Source organism: Acanthochromis polyacanthus, chromosome 1 (assembly GCF_021347895.1).
Source record: "Acanthochromis polyacanthus isolate Apoly-LR-REF ecotype Palm Island chromosome 1, KAUST_Apoly_ChrSc, whole genome shotgun sequence".
Taxonomy (NCBI): domain Eukaryota; kingdom Metazoa; phylum Chordata; class Actinopteri; family Pomacentridae; genus Acanthochromis; species Acanthochromis polyacanthus.
The window spans coordinates 35,004,254-35,030,179 of NC_067113.1; the positions used below are offsets into that span (position 1 = coordinate 35,004,254).

The 25,926-nt window shown below is 45.9% G+C and overlaps 4 protein-coding genes and 2 non-coding genes across 9 annotated transcripts; 2 read left to right on the forward strand and 4 right to left on the reverse strand.

The window, feature by feature from the left end:
* The first annotated feature begins 1,130 nt into the window (after positions 1-1,130).
* znf839 (zinc finger protein 839) lies at positions 1,131-8,657 on the forward strand. Its single transcript, XM_022210163.2, has 10 exons — positions 1,131-2,171; positions 3,538-4,611; positions 4,700-4,831; positions 4,959-5,072; positions 5,154-5,246; positions 5,943-6,089; positions 6,323-6,427; positions 6,571-6,658; positions 6,768-6,981; positions 7,124-8,657. Exons 1-10 carry the CDS (start codon positions 1,374-1,376, stop codon positions 7,659-7,661), a joined length of 3,303 nt encoding a protein of 1,100 aa, XP_022065855.2. The 5' UTR covers positions 1,131-1,373; the 3' UTR covers positions 7,662-8,657.
* cinp (cyclin-dependent kinase 2 interacting protein) lies at positions 8,451-13,084 on the reverse strand. 2 transcript variants are annotated; one of them, XM_051950833.1, is made up of 5 exons: positions 12,946-13,084; positions 12,089-12,260; positions 11,083-11,212; positions 10,872-11,001; positions 8,451-10,494 (listed from the first exon to the last, which is right to left on the reverse strand). In XM_051950833.1, the coding sequence occupies exons 2-5, from the start codon at positions 12,154-12,156 to the stop codon at positions 10,292-10,294; spliced, it is 531 nt and encodes a 176-aa protein (XP_051806793.1). In that variant the 5' UTR covers positions 12,157-12,260; positions 12,946-13,084; the 3' UTR covers positions 8,451-10,291. The 2 variants fall into 2 exon arrangements, with proteins under 2 accessions (XP_051806793.1, XP_022065860.1); XM_022210168.2 differs by having other exon boundaries at positions 12,895-13,027.
* Positions 13,085-14,599: 1,515 nt separating this feature from the next.
* im:7136021 (uncharacterized) lies at positions 14,600-18,106 on the forward strand. 2 transcript variants are annotated; one of them, XM_022210167.2, is made up of 4 exons: positions 14,600-15,538; positions 15,872-16,063; positions 17,356-17,566; positions 17,643-18,106. In XM_022210167.2, the coding sequence occupies exons 1-4, from the start codon at positions 14,884-14,886 to the stop codon at positions 17,875-17,877; spliced, it is 1,293 nt and encodes a 430-aa protein (XP_022065859.1). In that variant the 5' UTR covers positions 14,600-14,883; the 3' UTR covers positions 17,878-18,106. The 2 variants fall into 2 exon arrangements, with proteins under 2 accessions (XP_022065859.1, XP_022065858.1); XM_022210166.2 differs by having other exon boundaries at positions 14,601-15,538; positions 15,869-16,063.
* Positions 18,107-18,293: 187 nt separating this feature from the next.
* On the reverse strand, positions 18,294-25,610 carry dkc1 (dyskeratosis congenita 1, dyskerin). Of its 2 annotated transcripts, none has more exons than XM_022210164.2 (15): positions 25,521-25,610; positions 23,743-23,795; positions 23,579-23,665; positions 22,756-22,847; positions 22,492-22,676; positions 21,889-21,953; positions 21,507-21,633; positions 21,156-21,286; positions 20,119-20,262; positions 19,899-20,019; positions 19,595-19,713; positions 19,404-19,507; positions 19,116-19,161; positions 18,812-18,981; positions 18,294-18,549 (listed from the first exon to the last, which is right to left on the reverse strand). In XM_022210164.2, the coding sequence occupies exons 1-15, from the start codon at positions 25,534-25,536 to the stop codon at positions 18,543-18,545; spliced, it is 1,467 nt and encodes a 488-aa protein (XP_022065856.2). In that variant the 5' UTR covers positions 25,537-25,610; the 3' UTR covers positions 18,294-18,542. The 2 variants fall into 2 exon arrangements, with proteins under 2 accessions (XP_022065856.2, XP_022065857.2); XM_022210165.2 differs by having other exon boundaries at positions 23,743-23,792; positions 25,521-25,602.
* LOC127537263 (small nucleolar RNA SNORD83) lies at positions 19,790-19,866 on the reverse strand. The gene has a single exon (XR_007946871.1). It is a non-coding gene; the product is annotated as a small nucleolar RNA SNORD83 (small nucleolar RNA).
* LOC127537309 (small nucleolar RNA SNORD17) lies at positions 23,329-23,524 on the reverse strand. Its single transcript, XR_007946906.1, has one exon. It is a non-coding gene; the product is annotated as a small nucleolar RNA SNORD17 (small nucleolar RNA).
* Positions 25,611-25,926: the final 316 nt, after the last annotated feature.

Here is a 25,926-nt window from a genome sequence, read left to right on the forward strand (position 1 = left end):
CCCGGAACCCGGATCACTGTTCCATTTAATTAAAGTCCTTCTAAACCTTCAAACATACTGCAAAATAAAAAACTAACGAAACTAAATATTAATCAGAATAAAAAACAACAGCAACAACAAAATATCCTAAACTCAGAAAAACAAACGAGAGAATCCCCTAAAAACGGACAAAAACAAACGCAGACATGTCAGGCAAAATCAGAAGCAAAAACTAAAAAACAAATTAATATCAGGGGAAACTAAATCTAAACGTCAGGAAATAACAAACTAAATCAGAAAAAAATATTTTAACAATGCTGTATAATCTGAAATAAAAATAAAAACCAAATAATTTAAAATCAGAAGAAAGCAAAAAAATCTGAAAAATATTCTTAATGCTTTATAATCTCAAATGAAAATATATAAATAAAAATAATTTAAAATCAGAAGAAAGCAAAAAAAACTAAATGAGAAAATATATTTTAACAATGCTTTATAATCTGAAATAAAAATATAATTCAAATCATCTAAAATCAGAAGAAAGCAAAAAACGTCTTCAAAATTACAACAAATAATTTAAAATCAATCAGACATAAAATATACTTTAAATTAAAAAAAACCACACAGACAAAATATTTTTAAACAAAATATAATCTTGAAATTAAAACAAACAAAAACTACCTTAAATTGTCGGGAAAAAAGACGGTCATATATTAAAACAAACTCAGCAAAATAATATTCCTTCAAATTTGAAAGAAATAATTCAATATACTGTAGATGCAAAAAACTTAAATAAAATTTTTAAAATACTCCAAAACATATAGTTTGTGCTTAAATGCGACAAGAATATTAATCAACTTAAAGTAAATGTGATTTCTATAAACAAGCTAAGCAAACAAACGTTAATTACCAACCATATGTTTTTTTCTAAATTAAATTTAGCTACAAAATTTAATCAGCTAAAGTTTGAAGCTTTATTTTGAAGAAATACGATTAAAACTGTCGTTTGATTTTTTTTTTAACGAATAGAACTTTAAATAAATTTTAGTTGAAAATATTTGCTTTCGTTATTTACATGTTCCCAACATAAAAAGCTAATTTATAAAATAATTAAAAGCTTAATTTCTGACTCCGGTCCGGTCTAGATCCGCTCCGGACGTTCCGCCCTCCCGCTCCTGCTAAGGGTAAGCTAGGCTAGTTCAAAACTCCCCCCGCTAACCGTTACCTGCTCCCGGTGTATCCGATCCCGTTAATGTCGTCCTTTCTCCCCGCAGAGCGTCTCGTCCACCGGCACTCACAGGTTTCATAAATCAGAATTCCGCCTGTTCCAGCGCTCGGTCGATCCGGTTAGTGTGGTCAACCTATCCCAGCTACCCGTTAACCCCACAGCCAAAATGGCGGACAGCGACGATGACAGCAGAGCGACCAGAACAATAACAGCCACGGAGCCGCCGGTGGCCGCGGACCAGCCCCCCGTCGCCCTCAGCACCCAGCCAGGGGACAGTTTACCGCCACAGCCCGCCGCTCAGATCAACCAGCTCGCAGAGACGGTACCGACAGCGGCCGCCGACCAGAGCAGTCAGCCCCGAGAGAATCCACAGCGCCTGTCTGGTGCTGAGGGCGACCAGCCCGGTGAGAGTGCACCAGCGGGGTCCGGAGCTCAGCTGGCGGACCTGTTACAGAGCTGCCCGGAGGAGCAGAGCATCCTGGTGGGCACCGAGTTCACCGACCTGGCCAACACCACCATCATCTACGTGCAGTCGGACGGCAGCCTGGAGGGCTCCGGGCTGACGGCCGAGGAGCAGCAGGCTCTGCTGGACCAGCTCACCCGGCAGCAGGTGGTCCAGGTGTCCGACACCGAGGCCGCCCAGCTGCTCCAGCAGAACCAGCTGCTCAGAACCATACCGGTCCACAACGCGGCTCTGGACCCGAACCAGCTGCAGCAGGTCATCAACCAGGTCACCAAGTCCCAGCAGCAGGTCCAAGTTCCGACCCAGCAGATCCCGAAGCAGCAGGTCCAGGTCCAGCAGGTCCAGGTCCAGCAGCAGAACCTGAAGCCACAGAAGCAGGTACAGGTTCCTCAGCAGAACCTGAAGAGCAGCACCCAGAACAACGCCTCCCAGCAGCTGAAGAGCGTAGCGCAGCAGGTGGCCATGCAGACCGGCAGCTCGGTGCAGGTGGTCCAGAAGAAGGTGGGTCCAACATGGAGGCTCCTTAAGCTGTAGTGTGGGTGACCTGGACAGGAACACAACCACCTGGTCCAGACTGACACACCTCTCTGGTTCTGTTTGTTTTCCACACACTAGTAATATTTTATATTGTCAGCCAGAGTCTGTTTGTTGCTGTTAGATCTGCTGGTCTCTCCTATGTATCGACCTCATGTAAGACATGTTTGTTCTCTAGGTTTCACTCACCTGTCTGCTCACCTGCTGGTTGTTAAACTGAGGGTTGTGGCCCCACTGAGGGTCGCAGGATACCTGTGAGAGGTCAGGATGAATGCCAGCAGTCGATCGATTCTGTTTCAGTTCTAACAGTCATTCAGAGCTCGGTGATGAAAACTTCTTCACTGAATCCTCTCCCAGTGTGGCTGAAGTCTTCAAAATATCCAGATGAAAACCTCAAATCTTTTCATCTGTCTCACCGCTTTTCTGAAATCACTGATAAATTACTAGAAAAAAAATCATACTTGGGTTTTGCAGTTGCAGTTTGTTGCATTTATGGTGAAAGCAGAAAGTACAGAACATTAAGCTGCTTTTCTCTTCATCTTGGTTTCTAAATAGAATCACTAAAGTCCATTAACTCGCATTATTTTGAAAACTAACTACTTGAACTATTACTGTCAGCTCCCAGGAGTCTTTGATGTCCACAGGTGTATCAGAGATGTTGGCTCTGTTGTGGACATCTGTAGCAGCTATAAGCCACCTATGGAGGTTGTTGTCACTTTGAGCTGGAGGTCTGAATTATTAGCAAGAGTTTGCCTGAATGCCACGAGGAGCTGGGTTTGTGATGCACTCAGTTTGTTTCTTGTACCACTGGTGTTCAGGTTTGGGTGAAGCTGAGTTCAGCTTACAACCAGATACAGACCTGATCAGTGTTGACGTTCAGCTATCACTTGGTCCATATTTACTGTAATAAACTCAGAAACTCTAGTGTTCCTGAACAGCAGATTTAAGTAATGGTAGAAAGTCTTTGAGCTCTGGTTGGTCTGTGCTCACCATAACTAAGAGGGAAAGTTAGTTTGGTAATCGTGCATGCTGGAGTGAAAAGCCTGTCCTGAATATTTCTGCATGCACCGTTAAACCCCAGGAACGTATCTGTCGCCTTTCCTGTTAACTGCCAAATGTTTACCTTTAACATTGACTGCTGGTTATTATTTATTTGAACAAAGCTGAAGTTTAATTCTGTGCTGTATAAATCCACTTCTGACAGATCCGTCTCCTGTTCCTCAGCAGGTCTTTCTGACATTTAGCGTTAGCGCCGTTCAGCTGCTGTTCTGGAGCTTTTTAATGTCTGCATAAAGTAGTCCTGATTCTGAGTTTTCCGGTTTCTGTCTTTCAGCCGGATCCCGTCAGGATCCAGATTCAGGTTCCTCCCAAACAGGAAATGAAGCCCGTCGCTGCCGCCCAGCAGAAGACTGTCGCTGTCAGTCATCCGCAGGTGAAGCTGCCAGCCAATGGCAGCGTGAGCAGCACTCAGATCATCCACCTCCAGCCTGTGGTTGGTCAGCAGGGTCAGCAGTTCTTCCTGCAGCAGAATCCAGGTGATCCGCCAATCCAGCTGCTGCTGCAGAGCCCCGCCCCTGTTGTAGGTTCTCTGCTCCCATTGGTCCACAAGTTGACGGGTCAGACGACAACAACGAGTTCTGCCTCCAGTCTGGGCCAGAAACCGGCGTCGTCGCCCATCAGAGTCCCGATCACCTCCACCTTTAAGACCTCCCCAACGATAATTAAGAACCCACCCACCGCCGTTAAAACCGTTAGCATTCCGTTAATTAAAACCCCCGCTAACGGCACGGCGGCAGCTGCTGGTAAAAGTCCCATTAAACCACCTACAGTCATCACAACAGTCCCAGTTCAGACCACACCTGCTGCTCGAGCCGTCACAGTGACCACGCCCCTTGTAGCCCCACCCCCAGCGAGGGACAGAGAGCGAGAAAAAGAGAAGAAATTGAAGAAGAGGGAGAAGAAGGCGGTGAAAGTCCAAACCCGATCCGGGCGGGTGTCCAGACCGCCAAAGTACAAAGCCAAAGACTACAAGTTCATAAAGACGGAGGACCTCGCCGACAGCCACCAGTCCGACTCCGACGACTACTCCGACATGAGCGTGGAGGAGGAGGATGGCGAGGGCGGGAAGAAGGACGGCCCCGCCCCCGGCAGCTCCGCCTCCCTCACCTACAGCCACAAATCTCGTTCCCACCGCTGCCAGACCTGCGACAAAGCTTACATTGGTCCCGGAGGCCTGAACCGGCACTACAAACTGAACCCGACCCACGGAGAACCTGAACCGCCCGACAGCACGCCACCCCTCCCTAGCCAATCAGAGGAGACCACAGCAGGAGCCACCAGAGACGACAAGGAGGAGGAGGAGGAGGAGAAGAAGGAGGACAAACCTGCTGCCATGGTGACAAACAGAGTGAGGCAACCATCCACCAATCATCCACCATTAACGGTTTGTCTCGGTCTTTAACCAACCAGTTTACATTGTGTCGGCTTGTTTTCAGGTGGAGGTTGGTCCAGCAGCGGCCGTAGGGCTCAGGGGCCTCCATCATCGGGGTCCCGGCCGTCCCAGAGGTAGAGGTAGAGGGCGGGGCCGCGGTCGAGGGCGGGGCCGATCACTGGGACCGCCCCCCAAGGTGAGTCAGAGAACATTACCTGGAACAGATCACACCTGTACAGCTGATCAGGTTTATGTTTGCTGTGTCCTTCAAGACCAATCGCTCAGGTGCCTAATCGCTGAATCTGATTGGTCGGTTCTTTCAGGTGACGATGGGGCTTGTGAGTAGGCGGGGCCGTCGCGGTCGACCTCCAAAGCTCGGCGTCACCACGGTAACTACAGAGCAGCAGGCGGAGCGGAGACGAGACCGACTGCAGGAGGTAAGATGGAGGAAGTGCAGACGTCAAAATAAAAGATGAACCGATGATGCACATTTCTGATTGGTGTTTCCATGGCGACAGCTGGTGGAGCAGTGTGAGGATGAGGAGCTGATGGAGGTCGTTCTTCCTCGTTTGACCAAAGCGTTGAGTCTGTGGGAGATGCTGCAGGCGAAGGTAAAACACGGAGTCTTACATCAGAACACTGTTTTCTAAATATTGTTTTGGTACCCTGGTGTGTTGTAAGGTGTCACAAAGAAATAAAATGTCTTCATTATTTCCCCTGTTTAATGAAATAGTTCATCCGGAAATGTCTTCAGCAAACAGGTGACCAGGGAGGACATTTAATTTTTCACAGCGTTGTCATAAGAGAGGTCAAGTTTTTTTCCTCCGGTCTGATGCTAATAATTAATTTTTAATATCTCCCAAATCAAGTCAGAATCTGATACTATTGTCCTCGATAATGAACACTTAAAGTACATTACTAAAATCATTTATCTGTGAGCTAGATAACTGAACAGTTCTGCAGTTAGGAAAATCATTGCATTTCTGAATACAAATAGTTCCTAAATGCTCTATAGGTGGTCAGAAACCTTTTTGAAAACTCCACTGTTTGAAATGTATGTTAGAGAGTAGGATGTACTGAGGCTCCACAAGACTTTCTCATGGATGTAAACAAAGGTTCAGGCTGATACCAGTTAAGAAATGCCTTTATCAACCCTGATCCTGATGTTTGGGTTTAGATCAGGACATCACTACTTATTATACTGGTGCTGCTTCACCAAACACCTCCTTCTATGTAGAGTCTTAAAGTTCTGCAGAACTTTCACAGGTGTTTCTGAGAATTTGTTCTCTGTCCTCTTCCTGTTGCAGGTGGAGCGCGGTGGTCCGGTTCGGACTCGTTTTCCAGACATTTACCGTGAGTTTGAGTCGCTGCAGACTCAGGTGAGACAAGCTGCCCAGGAGTACATCAGCAGCCCGCTGGGTGGAGCCTCACCTCTGGAGGTCCGGAACATCGAGGTGGGTCAGAAGAGACAACAGAGGTGGAACCAAAAAATGTCATCTTTAATTGTAATATTCCGATATGTTCCATTTTTAATGTGTGAAATTGCTGCAGTTTGCATTTGATGTGTTCAGGTAAAACTATCAAAACTTCATTTTATAGCCCAGGTTTTCTCAGAAACATTCTGCTGCAGGTCAGACAGGTAGACCAAGGTAGACCCAGGTATCCAGGTCTTTATTCTGTGTCTCAGGTCGCCAGGTGTCTGGGGATCCTGGACGAGGTCAACAGGATGAAGGTGCTTCCTGGAGCATCACTCAGCTCCAGTCTGACCAATAAGAACGTCCGATACATGGAGGTAAACTCACTGTCAGCCAGGCTGGTTTTAGGTGCATAGAGACATATCAGACCTGATATCAGAACCTGGATCTGGTGTCCTATGGTATAAGGGACCGGTTCTGATCCAGGTTCAGTCAAATATACTCTGAAACTTTTTCTCAGAACTCCAAGATGCTGCCGCCGTCAAAGAGGTTCAAGATGGAGAACAGTATTCCGGTTCACCACAACGGCATCGAGACGCCCACAACAGGTACTACACTGTACTACACTGTACTGCATCTGTACTACAATGATTGGTTATCGTTCCTGCATGTTGAACTGAACCGCTTTTTTCCTGTTTTCCAACTTCTCCTTTTAAGGTGGTACAGTGAACGCTATTCCCTCTATTACCCCTGTGACCCCTGTGACCACTGTGACCCCTGTGACTTCTGTGACCCCGGTGACCTCTGTGACCCCTGTGACCTCTGTTATCCCGGTGAACTCCTCTCTGAACTCCTGCTCGGTCTCTGTATCTCCTCTGGTGGTTCCAGGTGAATCCAAGCCGCCGCCCACCTCTGCTGACTCCGCCTCCAGGTGAGCTGACCCCACCCCCTGTCCTCTGAGCTCAGGTAGAACAGGTGACCACACAGCTGTGAAGCTGCTGTTCCTCTGTAGTGTGTTGGTGTCACACCTGGAGCAGATGTTCAGATCTGATCTGTGTTTGTGATGTCCTCAGCTCCTCTGGCTCTGCCCCTGCGACAATAAACTCCGCCCACGTTCCAGCTGCTGCCACGCCCATGGAGGTGAGCCCAGGTGAGGACCAGGAGGAGGGGCTTCTGCCGCTGCAGCAGGACCAGGTGTTGAGCTCCAACGACATCGCAGCTCAGGTGTCCGAGCTGGAGAAAGCTCTGGGTTCCAGCCCTGAAAGAACCGCCGACACTAAGACACTCGAGTCCGGACCCGTCCAAACACCCGAGTCTGGCTCGGTCCAAACCCTGCCCCCCTCTCAGCCCCAACAGCAGGACTCCTCCCAGCCCGAGTTTGGCACCACAGATCCCTGCGAGTCCAAAGAGCTACAGGAGGGTCAGGAGATCTACATCCAGACCGAGGGGCTGACGGTGCAGCTGGCAGAACCCGGGTCGGACGGGATCGTCATCGTGAACGGACCGGACGGCACCACCATGCACATCCAGACCCCGGAGGGCGTCCCCCTGGAGGCGGTCCAGGCCCTGCTGGGCATCGAGGCTTCGGACGGGGCCAAGGCTCCCCAGTAAACCTTCAGCGCCATCCAGACAGATCTGGACTAAGCAGAACCAGTACCTGGCACTTTTAAGGTGGTATTTTTAAGGTGTCACCAGACCACCAACACTTGAACCTATCTTAGAGACACCTGGAGGAAGCACCTGCCAGGCTGTCCAGTCAGAATCAGGAGGTTGTGTTTGGTGGTTTTTGCTGCAGCGCCCCCCTCAGGTCAGCGCCGGTGTTACACCCCTGGCTGTAGTTAGCCCCGCAGCCTGCAGGGGGCGCTGAAATGGTTGAAGATGTTCAGGGCAGATTGTTCCTCTAAATCTGAACCAGAAGCGAGTCGCTGTTTGTTCGGACTGAAGTTCTTGTTTGAAGCTAGTTTTTTCATCAGAGCTGCGTTCAGAAGCCAGAGAGGCCGTTCATCTCTTCAGTTCTCAGCTCCTTTGATTTCTACTGCTCACATTTAACAGACTGTTACCTGAGACCCACTCCCGATCAGCAGCGACACCATCGATAACCTGATCAATATGTGGAGGTGGAAACTGATTTGTTCTTGAGACAAGCTGGCAATCATTGTGTGACTTGTCCTCTCTGGGCTGGACAGCCGCCATCTTGTCGGTCCTTGTCGGCTCGTCTGATTGGTCCGTTCGGCTCTCACCTGTGATGACGTCACTGGCGGCTGATCTTCCTGCTGGTTTTAAGGAATCTGGTTGTAAATGTGTAAACTTGTTTTTTGTTTTTTTTTCAGTGTTTGTTCATTTGGAAACCAGAAGCTGATTAGTTGAATGTTTATATGTAGATAAGTACGAAAAACAAAGTTTAAAAAAGTTGCACTATTTTATTACTTTTTATAAAACTCGACACGTTTTCCAGACGTGGACGGAACGTTTGGAGGACCGGCGTGAGGACGGACTGAGGACACTTTGGAGGGAACCAGACTCATTGATTTGTCGTGTTGATGTTCGAGTGCAGAAGGAATTAAACACGTTTCATTGTTCCTCCAATAAACTGATGTGATAAACTGAGTCCGGCTGCTCGTTCTGTCCTCAAACTTCTTTCTGTCCAAACTAAAACTGTCTTCTGATGTCTACTTGTCCACATTCCTTCTGTCTTTTGGTCTTTCAGCTTTGCTTTGGTCCTAAGATGTCTTTCTGTCTTCCAACTCAGTCTGTCTCAATTTTCTTGTTTGGTCTTTTCGTCCACATTTGTTCTGTCCTCTTGTCTTTGTCTTTTCAGTCACACTCAAACTGTCCTCTAAAGTCTTCCCGTCCAAACTGAAACTGTCCCATAACATGTTTTTGTTCACATTTGTTCTGTCCTTAGACATCTTCCTGTCTTCCAGCTCGGTCTGTCCAAACCGAAACTAACATTTTCTGTCCTCCAGCTCTTGTCCAAATTAAAACTGTCCTCTGGCATCTTTCTGTCCTCCAGCTCACTTTATCAGCCCATTCTGATGTCTTTCTCTCAACACTGAAACTGTCTTCTGATGTCTACTTGTCCACATTCATCCTGTCGTTTAGTGTTTCAGTTTGCTTTGTCCACACCAAACCTGTCCTAGGATGTCTTTCTGTCTTCCAATTCAGTCTGTCTAAACTTAAACTGTCCTTTAACGTCTGTCCAAACTGAAACTGTCTGTCTTTTCTTCTACATTTTTTCTGTCCTTAGACATCTTCCTATCTTCTAGCTCGGTCTGTCCAAACTGGAACTAACATTTTCTGTCCTCCAGCTCACTCCTGTCACACTAAGACTGTCCTTTGACGTCTTTCTTCTACACCAACACTGTCCTATTTCGTCATTTTGTCCAAACTCAAACTGTTGCGATGTCTTTCTGTCCTCCAGCTCATTTTATCAAGCCAAACTGTCCTCTGACTATCCTCCAAGGTCTTTCTGTCCTCCAGCTCCATGCATTCACACTGTCCTGCAACATCTTTTTTGTCCTCGTTCTGTCCTTAGACGTCATTGTGTCTTCCAGCTCAGTGTGTCTAAATTCAAACTGTCTTCTGATGTCTTTCGGTCCATACCAAGATTGTCCTCTGACATGTTTTCCATCTCAACCAAGTTATTTTCTCACATCTCTGTCCACACTAATACTGTCCTTTAACGTCCTTCTGTCCACATTTATTCTGTCCTCTGAGGTCTTTTTGTCTTCCAGCTCAGTCCATCCACACTGAAACCGTCCTTTAAGGTCTTTTTGCCCGCATTTAGTTTGTTTACTGATGTCTTTCTGTCCTCTAGCTCATGGTTTCCACACTAAGATGTCCTTTAAATGCCTCCAGATTCACATTAAAACTGTCCACAACAAGATGTCTATCTTTCACTTCAGTCCGTCCACACTCCAACTGTCCTCTGATGTCTTTCGGTTTTCCGGCTCTGATCTGGAACTCAGCTGGTTTCATTTTGACCTGCAGCTTCTTCAGTAAACAGGTCTTAATAAAATAATTCATTCTCCTTTGATAAACTTTGGTTCAAACCTCAGTCTGTAGTTTGTGACAGACGTGGAAACATACTTTTACTGCAGTATTTGTATTTAAGGTGAATATTACAACAACAACAACAAAGTCCGGAACACACAATGAAACAGTCGTCTGTAAACGCATGGTGAGTTTCCTGCAGCCAATCAGTGAACCAGATGGGCTGATGTCACACAGGTGAGCAGACGTCAAAGCGGCCGGTGTCCGGTCTCCAGCAGCAGAGCCTCCAGTGTCAGCCGGCTGTGGGGGGGGATGAAGGGCTGGTGGAGCCAGCAGGACAGGTAGACGAGGCAGAGGTCAGAGGTCGCGGTGTGGGCTACTTCCTGTAGGATGGTCCGTTTGAGCTGCAGCTCCTGACTGTAGGCAGCAAACAGGAAGTGACACGACTCCTCTGAAACGACACGGAGAAGCAAAGTTGTACCTTCATACTGGGAATACTTCCAGGCCTTGAAGTCCATAGAGTTAGGACCAGATTTATCACTTTTTATGGACTTTTTGCATCATTTCTGAGCCTCAGAACTTCATCAGTCCAGCAGATAGATTTACGAGGAGAAACACATCTGAGGTCTGGTATGCTGTGTCTTTCTGGTAGTTTTGTGTCATCTTTTGGTTGTTTTGTGTCTCTCTGTTGTTGTTTTCTTCTACATTCATTCTAACTCCACTGAATCCTGTTATCGGAGCTCCACTGATCAGGGCTTTGATCGAGTTCAGATAACAGGATTCAGTGCTGCTGCTGACATCAGCCAGGTGTGCTGCAGGTGGACTCACCCAGCTGTTTGGAGCTCCAGCTGTGGAACAGAGGAATCTTCCTGCCTTCGGGTCCAAACTGAAACTCCTCCAGGTCCCGAATGCCTCGTTGTGATGTCACCAGACGCTCCATCTTCGTCACCACTGCAACCTGACAGGAAGAAGACGACATCGTGACCACCTGTCTCCTCACCCCTCTTTGACACATGAATGACATTAAATGAAGCGTCACCATTTTGTCGACGACCTCCTGCAGTTTGATGCATTCGTCCTGCAGCTCTGCAGCTGCAGCCGTCTGCTGCGACGCTGAGGATGATGATGATGATGAAGACTCGTCCACCAGCAGTCGATCACTCTGAGAGCTGAAGGAGAAAAACATCTGTTTCAGTGCAAATATTTAATAATGCTACATCAGACAGATACACAGTACACAGCGAGTACAGTACTGTAATACTTCACAGTAATCAGAGTACTTCTACGGTCAACAGTAAAGTATTTCCTCCCATAGACGATCAATAACAAAGATTTTAGAAACATTATGCTGAAAATTCAGAACTCAAAACCACAAAATAATCCAGCTGTCAGTCTGACTCCACAAACATGTACTAGTACTGCAGTACTACTTCAGCCACATTAAGACTTGCCTACTGATACTGCAGCAGCTGAAACAGCTGTAGTACTTTTACTCCAATCACTTATGACTTGTCTAATGGTACTGCAGTGTCTGTAATAACTGTAGTATTTTCACCTCAGACACATGGCATTTCATATACTTGTACTACATTAACGATAGCAAATGTAGTACTTTTACCTTAGTAATGTGATGACTTGTGTATTTGTACTGCAGTACCTGTACTAACTATAGTACTTTTATTTCAGTCACATCATGACTTGTGTGCTTGTATGCAGTAACTGTAGTACTATTACCTTAGACACATAATGACATGTGTACTTGTACTACAGTAACTGTTGCAAATGTACTTTTACTGCAGTGTCTGTAATAATTCTCGTAACTGTAATACTTCTACCTCAGAAACATGATAACTTGTGTACTTGTAAGCAGTAACTGTAGTACTTTTACTTCAGATAACTTTTGTATTTGTACTTTAGTAACAGTTCTACTTTGATCTCAGTCCCATGATGACTTGTGTACTTGTACTGCAGTACTAGTACTAACTGTAGTACTTCAGGACAGGATAGTGGAAGGTACAGACGGTGCCTGAGGACCCTGAACTCACCGTCTCAGGTTTACGATGTTGGTTGCGGCCTTGAATCCGTCGTCGTTCAGCCGCTCCCATCGCAGCATCAGGTTGTGCCAGTCGGCCGCGTTGTCTTTGGTCTTTCTGCCACTTCCTGTCACTGCAGAGCACTTCCTGTTTGATGATGTCACCGTGATGTCACCAGACTCACCTGAGAACAGAGTCACCTGATTTATGTTTACTGGAATAAAGTACAAGGTAAAAGTACTACAGGTACAAGAGTTATTACAGACACTGCAGTAAAAGTACATTTACTGCATCGGATGCAGGACCAGTACACAGGTCATAATGTGACTGAAGTAAAAGTATTACATTTATTACAGTACAAACACACGAGCTCTGTGACTGAGGTGAAAGTACGAGAGTGACTATAGTTACTTTAGTTATTGCAGTACAAGTACACAAGTACTCGTGTGTCTGAAACAACAGTTACTGTAGTTACCATGGAAACTGCAGTTACAAAGTACTGCAGGTATTAATTAACACAGCTTTCATGGTTACCATGGTTACTAGTTAGTGCAGCTGTTCCACCTGTCTGTCAAACTGTTTGATCTTTTGATATCGAAATGATCAATAAAACTGTAAGTGATCGCTGATAGCTGATCAGAATCGATGTTGCTATAATCAATAACGGACAGACTTTAGCCAGTCAGAGCTCGGATTGATATGCAGCTGATCGGCTGTTTACCACGCGGAGCCTCGTGCAGGTTTTTATCTCCGTATCAGTAAAGTCAGCTGATTGGTGACAGGGACGATTATCGATCATTTGATCAGTGTTAACCCACCTTCCATCTGATCAATAATCACCGCTCGCGCTGCATATCAGCTTCACGCACCTTCTTTTTCTTCTTTTTCTTCTCCTTCCCTCTCTTCCGGTTCTTCTTCTTCGATGGTGTCCTCCTGCTCGGCGGCGCCTCCTGCTGATCGATATCTGCATCTGTTTACAGAAAACCTGCTTCACCTGTTGATTGATGATCACTGATCGATATCTCCATCAGATTAAAGTGATTCTTATTGATCTGTTTGTTGCTGATTTCATTCAAACTTTGTTGATCCTGAAATGTAAACAGATTTTCAGATTCTCTTTGTTGTTTGTTTGTTTTTGCTGCTTTGATGTTGTTTATTTCACAAAGTGTAAACAACCATCAGTCAGGTTTGTTTACAGTCAACAACAAACAAATAGATGACAGGGTGCCACTGTTGTAACGATAGCAACTGTAATTAAGAAGTAACCGTAGTAATATAACACCTGTTTACCTCTAATAATACAGTAACTATAGTCAATGTAACAACTATACTATAGTAACTGCGATAGTAATAGTTACTGTGGGAACAGAGTAACTGAAGTAACTATAACAACTAATAGTAATAATAACAGAATAGCTGCAGTTCCTGTAATAATACAGTAACAATAGTAACTAAAGTAACTGTATCAGTTGTAACTGTGGTAACCATAGTAACCCTCATAACTGTCATTAAGTGCAGTATCCATAGTAACTGTAAAAACTGCAGTACTTTTACTTGAAGCATATGATGAGTGGTGTACCTGCACTGCAGTAACTATGGTAACAACAGTAAGTGTGTGTTGTAACGGTAGTAACTGCTGGAGTTGTGGCTGTTACTGTGCAGCTGTAGTGCTTTTACTTGTGTACTCGGGCTGCACTAAATGCAGTAACTGCATTAGTTTTACTTCTACTAAACGGTGACACGTACACTCTTACTGTGGACCTTTCACCTTGTAGTATTATTCAGTGGTTACCGCCCTTTTAATTGTTTGACAGGAGAGAGGCGTTACGTAATTTGCTGGCAGTGACGTCAGCGCACTGCCAGGATGTTCTATGACGAAGAGGTCTCACTCTGTGTGACGTTAGAGAGCAGAAACAGATCAGAGTGAGACGTCACTCCACTGTCAGCTCTGATCTGATTAATATCAGGACATAATGCAGTACAAATACACACATTATATATATACACACATGCACTCGACAAATATCTATATAAATGATATTCAGACCAATACTTCCTGTTCCAGGTCCAAACATGTTCCAGCTGAGACACACAAATGAAGCAGATCAGTTTAAAAAAGACAATAAAGAGAGAAACTGTCAACAACATCAGACTACAAACTGAAACCAGGAAGCTCGTGGCGCTAAAATCTTGTCCCTCTCCACATATGATTATTTACATAATTACAAATTTACATTTCCTTATTTAAACCACCAATGAAAACATCTGAGTTCAAATCTTTGGCAGATTTTAACTAAAAAAGTAAATAACTATAAATTTTGAACCATAAAAACACTTAAATCCTTTATATTCTGTGTAATAATAACAGATGTTTGACTGGAGTTTCCACAACATTCATATGTTTGTGTTTGATTGTGTTATGCTTTCAATCTGAACTTACTAATCGATAATGATAATCAAACATTTATGTGTTCAACATGAGCCCTGAGCACAGCAGAAACCGTCAGAGTGAGACCTTTTCTCTTTACACACTCTCTGATTACTGACGCAGAAGAAGCAGCAGCAGCAGCAGCAGAAGAAGAAGACGAAACTCACAAGTCCAGAGATCGTCAACAACACGAGAGAGCTCATCAATAATCGATGCAAACAGCTGATCAGTTTGTTACTGTGATGACTTCACTGCAGTAGGTGATTGGATTTCATTGATAATCTATACTTGATGCTGTGGGACTTTAGTGAGGACAGCCTGCTCAACAAAGGTGATCAGAGCTCACAGATAATCAATAATCGATAGGTTGTGAGTTGGGATGGCGGCGGCGCTGCAGCTGCCCGCTGAGCTGTGGCTGCAGGTGTTCAGCTTCCTGTCCTGGAGAGACAAACTGAGCATGCGCTGCACCTGTTCGCACTTCAGACACCTGGTGGATAAGTCCCGCCCCCTGTGGCGCGGCTTCAGCGTGGTGCTGCAACACTTTTCCCGCTACAACCGTCTGTTTTGGCGCAGCCTGGCTCAGCGGCACGTGGGCAGCGTGTCTCTGCGCTCAGGTAAGAAGAAGGACCTGAAGCAGCTGTCCACCTGGCTGCCTGCTCTGGAGGCGCTGCGATTGGACAACTGGAGGGAAGAGGGCGTTGACGAGCTGAAGCAGTTCCATCAGCTGCAGCATCTCTCCGTCACTTCCTGTTCGACGCCGCTGAAGAATCCAGACTTCCTGTTGTCTTTGCGCCACCAGCTGACCCAGCTCAGCCTCTGTAACGTCCAGCTCACCTGTCCCGCCCCTCACCTGTTGGTCGCCGTCAGTCAGCTGACCCGCCTCACCTCCCTGCAGCTGCATCACGACGGCAGCCTGAGGTTCCCGACGCTCAGCGGCGTCCTGAGTCACCTGACCGAGCTCAGACACCTGTCCTGGACCATGATCACCTACAAAACACTGTCACATGATTTCTTTAGCCTCGCCCACCACCGAGGTAAACACATGTCAACTCACACACAGGTAAACTCACCTGGATGATTCAGAGATAGCATCAGGTACTGGACAACCTCAGCGCTAAAGTTACTGAACATCGATCGCTTATTGATCATAAAGTTATCTGTGATCGATGAATACACCCTGTGGGGGCTTTTCTGTTACATTATTGATCATGTTGATATTTGTGATCGATTGATACATCCTTGAGTAAAGGTTCCTATCCAACAGAACCAGCAGATGTTCCATCTGAGTGCTGAACATACTTTTATATCGACCCAAATGTAGCAGGTGTGAGGTGAAGCTCAGGTGTGCTGCGTCTGTCCTCCAGCAGGTGGCGCTGTCCTGCAGCTCTCAGACCTACAGCTGTTGAATTACGACGCCATGGTAACGGAGGAAACACTGCAGCCTTTGTCCCGCCTCCGCAGCCTGTCAATCTTCCACCTGTATTCCGTACCTGGACCCACCTGTCACCTGAGAACGTGGCTGACGTCACTGCAGCAGCTGTGCAGCCTCAGTGTCCACGGTCAGTTACAGAACCCGTTCTGTTCTGGTTCTACTGTGATTCTACAGCGGGTCCCAAAAGCCAGTTCTCCCCACTTGACAACATGTTTGATTGTTGGTCACTAAAATGGGTTCCACCTGGTCAGCCAGGTACTGTTTGGTTGTTTTTCAGGTCACACTGTCAGTTCCCTGTAGATGCATTTCATGCTTGACCAAAATATAATTAAACTCACAACCAGATTTTGGAAGTGTTGTTACCATGGCCAGGAGTAATGCTATGTGTCGACAGGATTTGTTTTTCCTACATGTAAATGCATCGCATCTAAAAGTCGCCCACTTGGTGCCGGTCACTTGACCACCACTAGGTGGTCACATGACAGCCCTTTAGTAGTTTCTCAGATATCAGTGATGTGCAGGTGAAGAAGAAACGTCCACTGACACCATCAGGTACAGGGGCTTCCCTGATGCAGTGGCCTGGGTTCAATTCCTGCTCCCAGACCTTTGCTCTATGCCCCCCCCCCACACACACACACACACTCTTCTCCCTACTTTTCTGTCTGCCTTTCCAACTGTACCTATCAAATAAAGCAAAAAAAAAAAAAAGACAACCCCTGTGATTAAAAGTTGGAATTTTCATGGAAAACATGAAACTGTCTGGGTGACCCCAAACTGTTGAACGGTCGTTTATTTCCGACACCTAACATCCAAAGCGACTGTATCCATACGATGATGGTGATAAAGTAGCATCTTCTGATGGTGAAGTTCAGTGTCCATAGTAAGGTTTGGGGGACTATCAGAGCTGCACATTGTACCTCAAAGTACCACTGTAGATGCACAATATCAGACCAACAGCATTCTAGAGAAGGTTCTACTTCCTGTTTAGGTCAGGAGGAAATAAAAGCAGGAAAATGTTTAACAGACGTTTGGAACTGGAATTAAATGGAACCTGCATGACTCAGTCATGGTGTTCTGAGCATCTACCTGGCTTTAAGGGGGAATAGAACCCAAACCTCAACCCAACTGAGAACTGTTAGGGAATCCTGAACATCTTCACCAGTCCAGGACCGACCACCATGAAACGGCTCAGCTCTGGTGTTGGAACACAAAACCATCCACACTCCAGAACCTCCTACATTCCCTGCCTGGAATACTTTGAGTTTGTTTTTTCTGGGGAGAACAAACATTTGGGACATGATGTACTGTTTCTACTGTGACTCTCCTGTTTTTACTGGCTTTAATGTTTACTTAGTGCTTCCTGCTCTGCTGCTCAGACCCATGAGGTTCAGTGATGTCATGTGACCCTCTGTCCAATAGGAGGCCACCCCCTGGCCATGTACGCAGACTGCCTGCCGTCCTCCCTCCTCAGTCTGACCCTCTGTGTGGACCTGCAGCCTGAAGACCTGCAGCTGGTCTCCATCAGAGCACCTCAGCTGGAACACCTGCACCTGGAGCCCTGGAGCTCCTCCTCCAACCTAGTCAGACTCCTCCCACAGCTGTTCCCTCACCTGAGGACGCTGCGGATCAGGTGAGCTGCTCACACCTGGGCTGTTCATCACCTGAATGTTTCCACAGCTGAGATCCTCTTCCTGTTTGTGTTTCAGACACCAACACGTGTCGGACGAGGACTTCCTGTGTCTGCAGCAGCTGCAGCAGCTTCACACTCTGGAGGTTCTGGACTCGTACTACAGACCCGACCCCACGGACCCCAGCTGGGTCGTCTACCAGCCGCCTCCTCGTCTGCTGCAGCTGAGCGCCGACCTTCAGCGACGCACCAATCACAGAGTCCGAGTCGTCACCAGCTCACACAGAGACCCGCTCACCTGCGACTGTGTCTGACCAGTCAGCAGCCTGATCACTTGAACACGTTTCCAGCAGTTTGTTTTTGTTTTGCCAGCTACCATCACAGCTGCAAGATGAGTAATTTATAGCAGAAGTGTCCTTAAACACTGGGAATAACTAAGATATCACAGTAAATTATCTTATTAATGACATTCTGAATGTGGACTTTGTCGCTTTGAAATCAAATAAAATGTAAAACAAAAAACTGTTTTTGTGAACTAAAATTCTCATGAGAAGTTATGTTTTAATTTTATCATGATGCTGCCACCACCGTGCTTCAGTCGAGATGGTGCGTTTGTGATGTTCAGTGTTTTTCAGTTTTCCTGGCGAGATTCACTAAAATAAGCCATTTTAAAGTTCTGATTGGTCGACATAACGAGCTGCTGAGTTCATGTTTTTACAGACGACACAAATGAAGGAAATACTTTTATTTTCAAATTTAAAAAACAAAACAGGTATTTACAGATTAAAAAAAACCTAAAGATTTATACAAAACCGCTCTTCTTTCTGCTCTCATGCAGTCCATTATTAAACTCCCAGAATGCTTTGCGCTCACACAGGTGTGATGTGGGCGGAGTCTCCTGTTGACCTGTAGATCTGTTGTCACTCCGATGCGTCGCTTTCCTTCTGTTTCTTCTTCTTTTTCTTCTTCTTGGCACTTTCTACCACCTGAAGGGCAACAAGGAAACATTAATTCTGAACTGAAAGTAAAACTTTTTGCTGTTCTTCATCAGCTGCCCAATCGATCAAACTAAATCTGAAGGTTTAAAGTTATTTTTCAGAACAGTGAATCCAATCAGCATCATGTTCTGCTGCAGTCAGGTCACATGACCTAGACTAAAATTGACCTCAGATGATTGGTTGTTGATTCATGTCGACTTAAAACCTCGTAGCTCCAAAAGCTGCATCAGTAAATTAAACTCAAACTGACCTCTGTGTCTGGCTCCGCCCCCGTCTCGTCTGGCTCCGCCCCCACCTCTGCCTCCTCCATCTTGGCTCTCTTCTCTTTCTTTTCTTCTTCTTTTCTTTCTTCGCCTCCTCTGCAGATGGCGTGTCGGGCTGTGTCACCTCGCTGTCGCTCTCCGCTGCCTCCCGTTTCCTCTGCAAGGTAAAGATCAACAACGTCGCCTCTGTGATCAATCACATCGATCAGAAACTGACAGCTGATCAGATCCACTCTGAACAGTGAGACCGTTCTTACAGCTGATTGGCTGTTTAGTAAAAGGTGAATTTACCTTGGCTGGAGTCTCCGTTGGCTCCTCCGTCGTCTTTTTAGAGACGCTGTCAAACAAATAAAAATTTTAATGTGATGTCGCTGCTGAAACTATGACATCACAGCTCTCAGGTGAGTTTGACGAAACTGTTCTCAGGTGAGCTGCACTTTAGCTTTCAGCAGAGTAGAGAAGCTCAGTCTGAAGGTTTCTGTAGCAGACTGACTCCCTCAGAGAGCACATCAGCTCAGAGAGGGATAACTGTCTGCACCTGAAGGCACCTGTGCATTAGCCCCGCCCACTCCAGCATACCTGTAGTCGACGTATTGTTCCTTCCAGTCTTGCGGCGTGCTGCCGTTTGGCTTGCCGTGTTTGTCGAGAAGTCCTTTCTGGATCATCATCTTCTTCTGACTCGCCTGAAAGACCAACAAATCAATAATTATTAAAACCGATCGGGTGCGAGTTACCTGCAGAGCCACAGCGATACATAAGTTCAGGCGTACCTTTGGACCCAGACCCCACTTCCGAGGATACGTGTCTCTCTCCATGATCACCCTCTTGATCTTCGCCACGACGCCGTGATCACAGGTGGAGATGACGGCAGTGGTCATCAGAGCGACGGCTGCACGACAACCAAACACTCGTCAATAATCCGACCTCAACCCGATCAGTCGATCAATACATTTATTGATGTTTTAAGCCATCAGAGAAGGGTGATAGATAGCAAGTCATCACGGCCCGAGAGCTGCTGCATCTATTCAACTCATCATGTGGCTTCAAACGCACCTGTGGGGCGCTCTGACTCACCTGTGCAGATGGCCTCGCCCTTCGTCGTCATGACAACAATGTCCTGGTTCATCTCGATGCCGTCCTCGTACCTGAGCACACCCGGCAGCATGATCTTGGCCCCATAACAGATGGCGTTGACCTACAGACACACGGGAGAATTTTAGTTGGTGTTGAACTGAATAACAGAAACAGACGCTATAGGTCCAGGTGTGCCCAGGTGTGCCTGAGGAAGACTCACCGCGCTGTCCTTCATCACCAGCCGTTTGTGCGACACCAGCAGCTTCTCCAGCGGGAAAATGACTCTCCGCAGGTACGTCTCGTCTTTGTTGTGATCAAACTGCCACTGGGCGTCCAGGACGTCGTGCATCGTCACCATGTTGTCCTGAAACCAGAGTCATGGGTGATGATGTCAGCGAGAGCAAACATGATGTCATAGCTAGAAATCAACTGATAGTCGGCTTGTCTCTATTCCTTATTTTATCACTTTTATTACCCACTTAAAGTCCAGATCTTAAGCTTTAGTGCGTAAATTTAATCTGTGGCTGCCTGCTAGCTTAGCTGACAGCCGTTAGCATACCATTAGCCACTTGGCTAATGTCCAGATTTATGCAGTGATTGTGCTTGTTGTGTCTCTCTGCACTGATCAAATCTATACATTAGCTTCTTGTCTCCCGGCACAGAGACGAATCAGAACAGAGTGTTAAAATAATCTGACTCGATAAAGATGCTATGATGCTACAGATAGCGTTAGCTGCAGGCTAACCTCAAAGTTCTGGCTGCAACCAGTGAATTATTCTGGTATTTTTCATGTGACGTGATGGTGTAAGATTGTGGTGTTTGTTACAACTTCAGTGAGCAGACCTAGCTAATGCGCTAATCCATCCCTGGATAATATGATGCTGCCACCACCATGCTTCACAGTGGGGATGGTGTGTTTGTGGTAACATCACGTCTCGTCTAATGAACAGAAGCTCTATGTTGGACTCATCAGCCCAAAGAACCTGATACTGTTATCTGATAATTCAAAAGTGCATTCTGGGTAAACTTTCAAGGCTCTCATCAGCATGTTGGTAATCTGCTATAAACTCATAATCAGTCGTTAACTCAGATGTCAGCGACGTTGAGGTTCTGCAACATCGACGGACGGCGCCGGCTGCATCTCTGCCGCTTTCTTTTGTTTCAAAGTCTAATTACCGAACCTGCACTGAGCAGCAGGACCGGACTCAACACTTTGACCTCTGACCTCACAGCAGACAGACAGGAAGTGACACTGACCTTCTCTCCCAGGACGCCGGACCGGACCCTCCTCAGCTCCTGCATCTGGCCTCCGACCCCCAGCAGCAGCCCCAAGTGGACGCACAGGGTCCGGATGTAGGTTCCTGCCTCACAGCTCACCCAGAAGATACCTGCGGGTGGCAGGTGACCTCTGACATCAGCATGACATCATCACAACCGCGTCATAATTCATACTACATTAAAACCTCCAAAATAAGCCTAAATTCAACTTAAAAGTCAGCGTGGATGATTCAAATATATTAGAATTCACATGTGAATTTGACTGGACTGGTAGACTTGAGGTAATCAGGTTGATCAATAGGTGTATTGATTGATTTATTGGTTCCGTACCTAGCCTCCTCTCAGGGTCGTACTCGATCAGTTTGCTCTCGTAGATCGTTCGGACTCTCAGCTGACGCTTCACGGCGGCAATGAGCGGCGGCCGCTGGAACAAAGCTCCGGTCAACGTCTCCAACGCCTGCAGAGATGAACAGGGTGAGCGAGGGTCACATGACTGATCACATGACACACAGCCGGCCAATCACAGCCAACACAGGCTGAAACCGTCACAGGAAAACATCCAGCACCAAGTTTAACTCTTCTAATCAACCTGCAGGCGTGTCAAACCAAACACAACCCTCAGAACTTTTCCTGGTTCATGCTTTAAATTCCAACGGAACTGTGTCCAATCAATAACTTAGCATTGAGGATCGATTAGCTGCGGCAGACTTACCCGGGCCAGAGTGTGTTCACTCTCTAATGCATTGTGCAGCCGAACGATTCCCACATACTCTTTACCTGCAACACACACAGAGAGTAGTGAGGAGGCCGCTGGGCTTTACTGAGCTGACGCGCCTGTCAGCCGGGTGGAGATAACAGAATGGAAGAGGATCGATGGAGATCAATCAGACCTGATCAGAACCGATAACCACATTTCTGTTCAACTCGCTCCGACTTAGAGGACGACATGATGGGAAACATGTCGACTCTACGGCATCAAGTTTAGTTGAAACTTTTGAATTTAGTCGGTTTAGTTTTAGATCATGTTTTTTAAGTCTTGATTTTCCAACAGCATTTCTTCAAAGTCAGAAATCAAAGCCGTAATCACTGTCGCGAGTCAGAATCTTCTAATGACTCAAAAAACCTTCCGACAGAAAATTAAGATCCGTCAATGAAAACCACTAACATCTCAGCTGATGGCATGGCGTTTCCCATCATGCACTGCAGAAATTCAGTCTCTTTATCTGCAAAAATTATTGGCGACCCTGAATCTGTCCCACCTGATCATCTCCAACGATCCCATTTAACTGTAAACCACTAACTGGTCACCACGTACCCGCGCTCTGCTGGGATTTGACCAATCGCGTGGCTCGATCGACGCACACGATCAGACAACCAGTGACTTTGGGATCGAGCGTCCCGCTGTGACCCGTCTTCTCGACCCGAAGGATCCTCCGAATCCACGCCACGACCTCGTGGGACGACGGGTTCGCCGGCTTGTCCAGGTTGATGAAACCCGACCTGTCAGGAAGCAGGAAGTACCGTCATCGGCATGTTCGGAGGGACTTTATCACGTTAGCTTAGCATGAACGGGCTTTACCTGACATAGTCGTGGATGTTCCTCTTCAGAGGGTTGCTGCCGTTCGGTAGGGGGGTGTAGTGAGCCGTCCGGATGTTCAGTTTATCAAAGTTCTGCATCAAAACAAAACACCAGAGTTGGTTTTAAGATTATTCAGACAGAACGCTAACATTTCAGTTTTACCAAACAGACGTAAATTCTAAGACTTAGAACTTACAGGGTGACTGTGAGTAATTCAGTTGTATGCAGGTACAAAGTTTATATGCTTTGGGTCTATTTTAGTTGCTTTACTTTAATTTCAGGAAATTGAATTAATTTGGTTGATATTCCAACATTGGTTTACTTTCGGTTTCATATTTCACCGTTACTGAGGAGTTCTGAAAATAAAGTTTATCATTACCCCTTTGATCATCACAATTTTTATCAATAAAGTTTGAATATTACCATCTATATTGATAAAGCTGGATTACTAGAACTTTACCATGAGAGTTGAATCATCGCCCACATCCCTGTTTTATTAGTAAAGTTTAATTACAAACTTCAAAGAAACATCATGTCCCTCCTTTATCACTAAATCCCTTTGGTGTCGGTCATGTGATCAGAACATAAGATCGTCTTGGCCGCGGTCCGGTCGAGTCTTCTCTCTGCCAGGTTTCGGGTCGCTGGGCAGAACGCCGAGACGACGCCGGCGCCACGGCGGAGAGGCCCCGCCCCCAGAACGGGAGCGGAGGCGGAGACGGCGACCAGACAGCAGCACTCAGAGAATGGATAAACCGATTCATCATGTCACATGACCTCGACCGGGCGGATCACGTGACCCCAAAGGTGAGCTCAGGTGTCTGACCTTCAGCAGCAGCGGCCACTGAGACGTGTCCAAAGACGGAACTTTAGATTCTGGCTTGATGAAGAAATCTTCGCTCTGCTGGACATCCTGAAACACAAACACACCGATCAGACTCAACCAATCAAACATCTGTGACCAATCCATCGACCCATAGCTGGACTTACCCCGACATCTTCACTGACTCTCTTCGCCTTCTTCTTCTTCTTAGCCGACGCTGCTGAAACACACACACAATAAAACTTTATTCACAAAACTGCTCAGTGACAAAACCTGACTTCAGTAAAATTTGGTCCAGATGTGTTCAGAGGAAAGTTAAAGGAAACTGGATTATGTTTTTCATAAATCTTGTTAGACATTATAGTTAAAGTCTAAAACCAATTTCAACATTCCTCAAACCTTTAATCTACTGATAAAACAACAAAAATTTTGATATTGTCACTTATTTTGGACACACCATGATGTTTAGAAAAACTGCTGCAAAATCTACCTTTCAGCTCATTAAGACAGTAGATGAACAACAAAACGAGCTTGGCTCTTTAAGAAACACATGAGCAAAACCCACTAGAAATAAAGTTTACATTTGCATCATTAAAATGAAACTTTCTCAAAACAGAAGCTCTGGTTTGACCTCAAGACGTCGACCAAAACACTTCACATCTTCATAAACAGACTAAAAGTTTTAGTAAACACGAGGGTGGAGTCGGATGTTTACCAAAGCAATCATGAGAATATTAACTTTTTTGTTCTTTTCCACAACTGGATGACATGTGGCTAGATCCACGTCATTTCATACATAATCTACAATTTCACAAATACAATATAGAGAATGTTTAGGGAATCTTCAGCCTCTAGTCCTGATCCAAATAAAGCGGTTTTAATCTGAAGCTGGAGTGATGTGGTCCATATTGAGAAAGTGCAGGAAAATTTGATTTAATGAAATGCATAAGGCTTTCATGAATTTGTAAGCTCAAATTTCCCATAGCTGTTTATCTACAGTCTCTCCTTCAGCTCAAAGGCTACATATTAAATAAATAATACAAAAATAACAGTGATGAATGTTGATCAGAAGCTTCAGTTCCACCACAAAATGATTTAAAACTTGATTGTCCACGTGTTCAGGGAAAAAGCCACCGCCCACGTGGTCTCCACTGCAACACGTGGTTGTTACCATGAGGCGGCTAACCCCGGAGCTAACAGGCCTCCGGAACTGATCAAAACGCAGTATTTAACACGTGTTGAGATCAATGCATGGAACTGATCAGGTATTCAACAATAATAACAACAAATGAGCTCAGACTGCCGGGTTTAAACCACGTGGCTCGGCAGAAGAAGCCGAGCCTGTGTCGATCAGCTTCGTTCAGAATCTGCCTGAAACTTTCCCTCATTCTGAAGCTCCAGATCTGGGCCCTGCAGCTGCACAAACCCCAGATCCCTCCAACTCTGCAGCAGAATGGACCATGGAGCACACGCCGAACCAACAACCTGACTGCTAAAACACGAAAACAACTACACGGCACGTTGCTTCATTCAGAACCTCCACGGAACTCGGAGTCATTCAGAGCTTCCACACGTGGCTGCTGATTGGGGCCCTGCAGCTGCACAAACCCCAGACCCCTCCAACTCTGCCGTAGGCTGAAGCATGAAACCCACGCCGGACCGACAACCGGGCTGTCAGCACAATAAAACAACAACCACAAGTCAAACTAAACGCCACACACCGGATCTGTGATCTGAAACTCCTTAAATTCACGTTTTTCTCAATGCAATTTGGAGTCAGAGGCAGAAACCCACAGAGTTCAGCTGATCTCCAGGTTTGTTTCGTCACAGACTGAAGTAGCTTCATCAAACAGGTTCATTAAATGTTAATCTGGTAAAACTCAGTTGAATCTAAGCTAAAAGTCGCAGCTGATTAAAGTCTGATGGAAACGTGCAGCAGACTCACCCTCACCGTCCGCCATCTTATCTGAGACTAAGCGCGCACACCGCGACCTTCTTCTTCTTCCTCCTCTTGCTTCTTCTTCTTCGGCTGCTTCCGGAGGAAAAAACTCTGACATGCGCACAACGGCTCCCACATGAGGGAACGTCAGAAAACATCAAATATATTTTAAATTGATCTTTAATTAAATATTTTAATAAAAACCCCACAGAAATCAGATTTAATTTAATTTTAACCACGTTGTATTATATTATTCTGCTTACATTCTGGGGCTGTTTTGCTTTGCTAAGTTGTAGTTATGTGTATCCATTTGTGTATAAATATGTGTTTATCTATATAGAGAGTATTACCTATATTTTGGATATACTGTCCTTGTTTGTATAGATATGTTTATGTCTGTCTGTTAGTTCTA

Bases quoted from the DNA above. Each gene is read 5' to 3' on its own strand.
- znf839 (XM_022210163.2), top strand. From the start codon at position 1,374: ATGGCGGACAGCGACGATGACAGCAGAGCGACCAGAACAATAACAGCC. The intron at 2,172-3,537 runs GTGGGTCCAACA...TCTGTCTTTCAG, and splicing joins TGCAGGTGGTCCAGAAGAAG to CCGGATCCCGTCAGGATCCA. The intron at 6,428-6,570 runs GTAAACTCACTG...ACTTTTTCTCAG, and splicing joins AGAACGTCCGATACATGGAG to AACTCCAAGATGCTGCCGCC.
- cinp (XM_022210168.2), bottom strand. The intron at 11,213-12,088 runs GTGAGTTCAGGG...TTTCTCCTTCAG, and splicing joins AACATCGTAAACCTGAGACG to CTCTCAGAGTGATCGACTGC. The intron at 11,002-11,082 runs GTGACGCTTCAT...TCTTCCTGTCAG, and splicing joins AGGAGGTCGTCGACAAAATG to GTTGCAGTGGTGACGAAGAT.
- im:7136021 (XM_022210166.2), top strand. From the start codon at position 14,884: ATGGCGGCGGCGCTGCAGCTGCCCGCTGAGCTGTGGCTGCAGGTGTTC. The intron at 15,539-15,868 runs GTAAACACATGT...TCTGTCCTCCAG, and splicing joins TAGCCTCGCCCACCACCGAG to CAGGTGGCGCTGTCCTGCAG. The intron at 17,567-17,642 runs GTGAGCTGCTCA...TTTGTGTTTCAG, and splicing joins CTGAGGACGCTGCGGATCAG to ACACCAACACGTGTCGGACG.
- dkc1 (XM_022210164.2), bottom strand. The intron at 23,666-23,742 runs GTAAGTCCAGCT...TTTGTGTTTCAG, and splicing joins GAGTCAGTGAAGATGTCGGG to GATGTCCAGCAGAGCGAAGA. The intron at 20,263-21,155 runs GTCAGTGTCACT...CTCTGGTTTCAG, and splicing joins CCGGCGTCCTGGGAGAGAAG to GACAACATGGTGACGATGCA.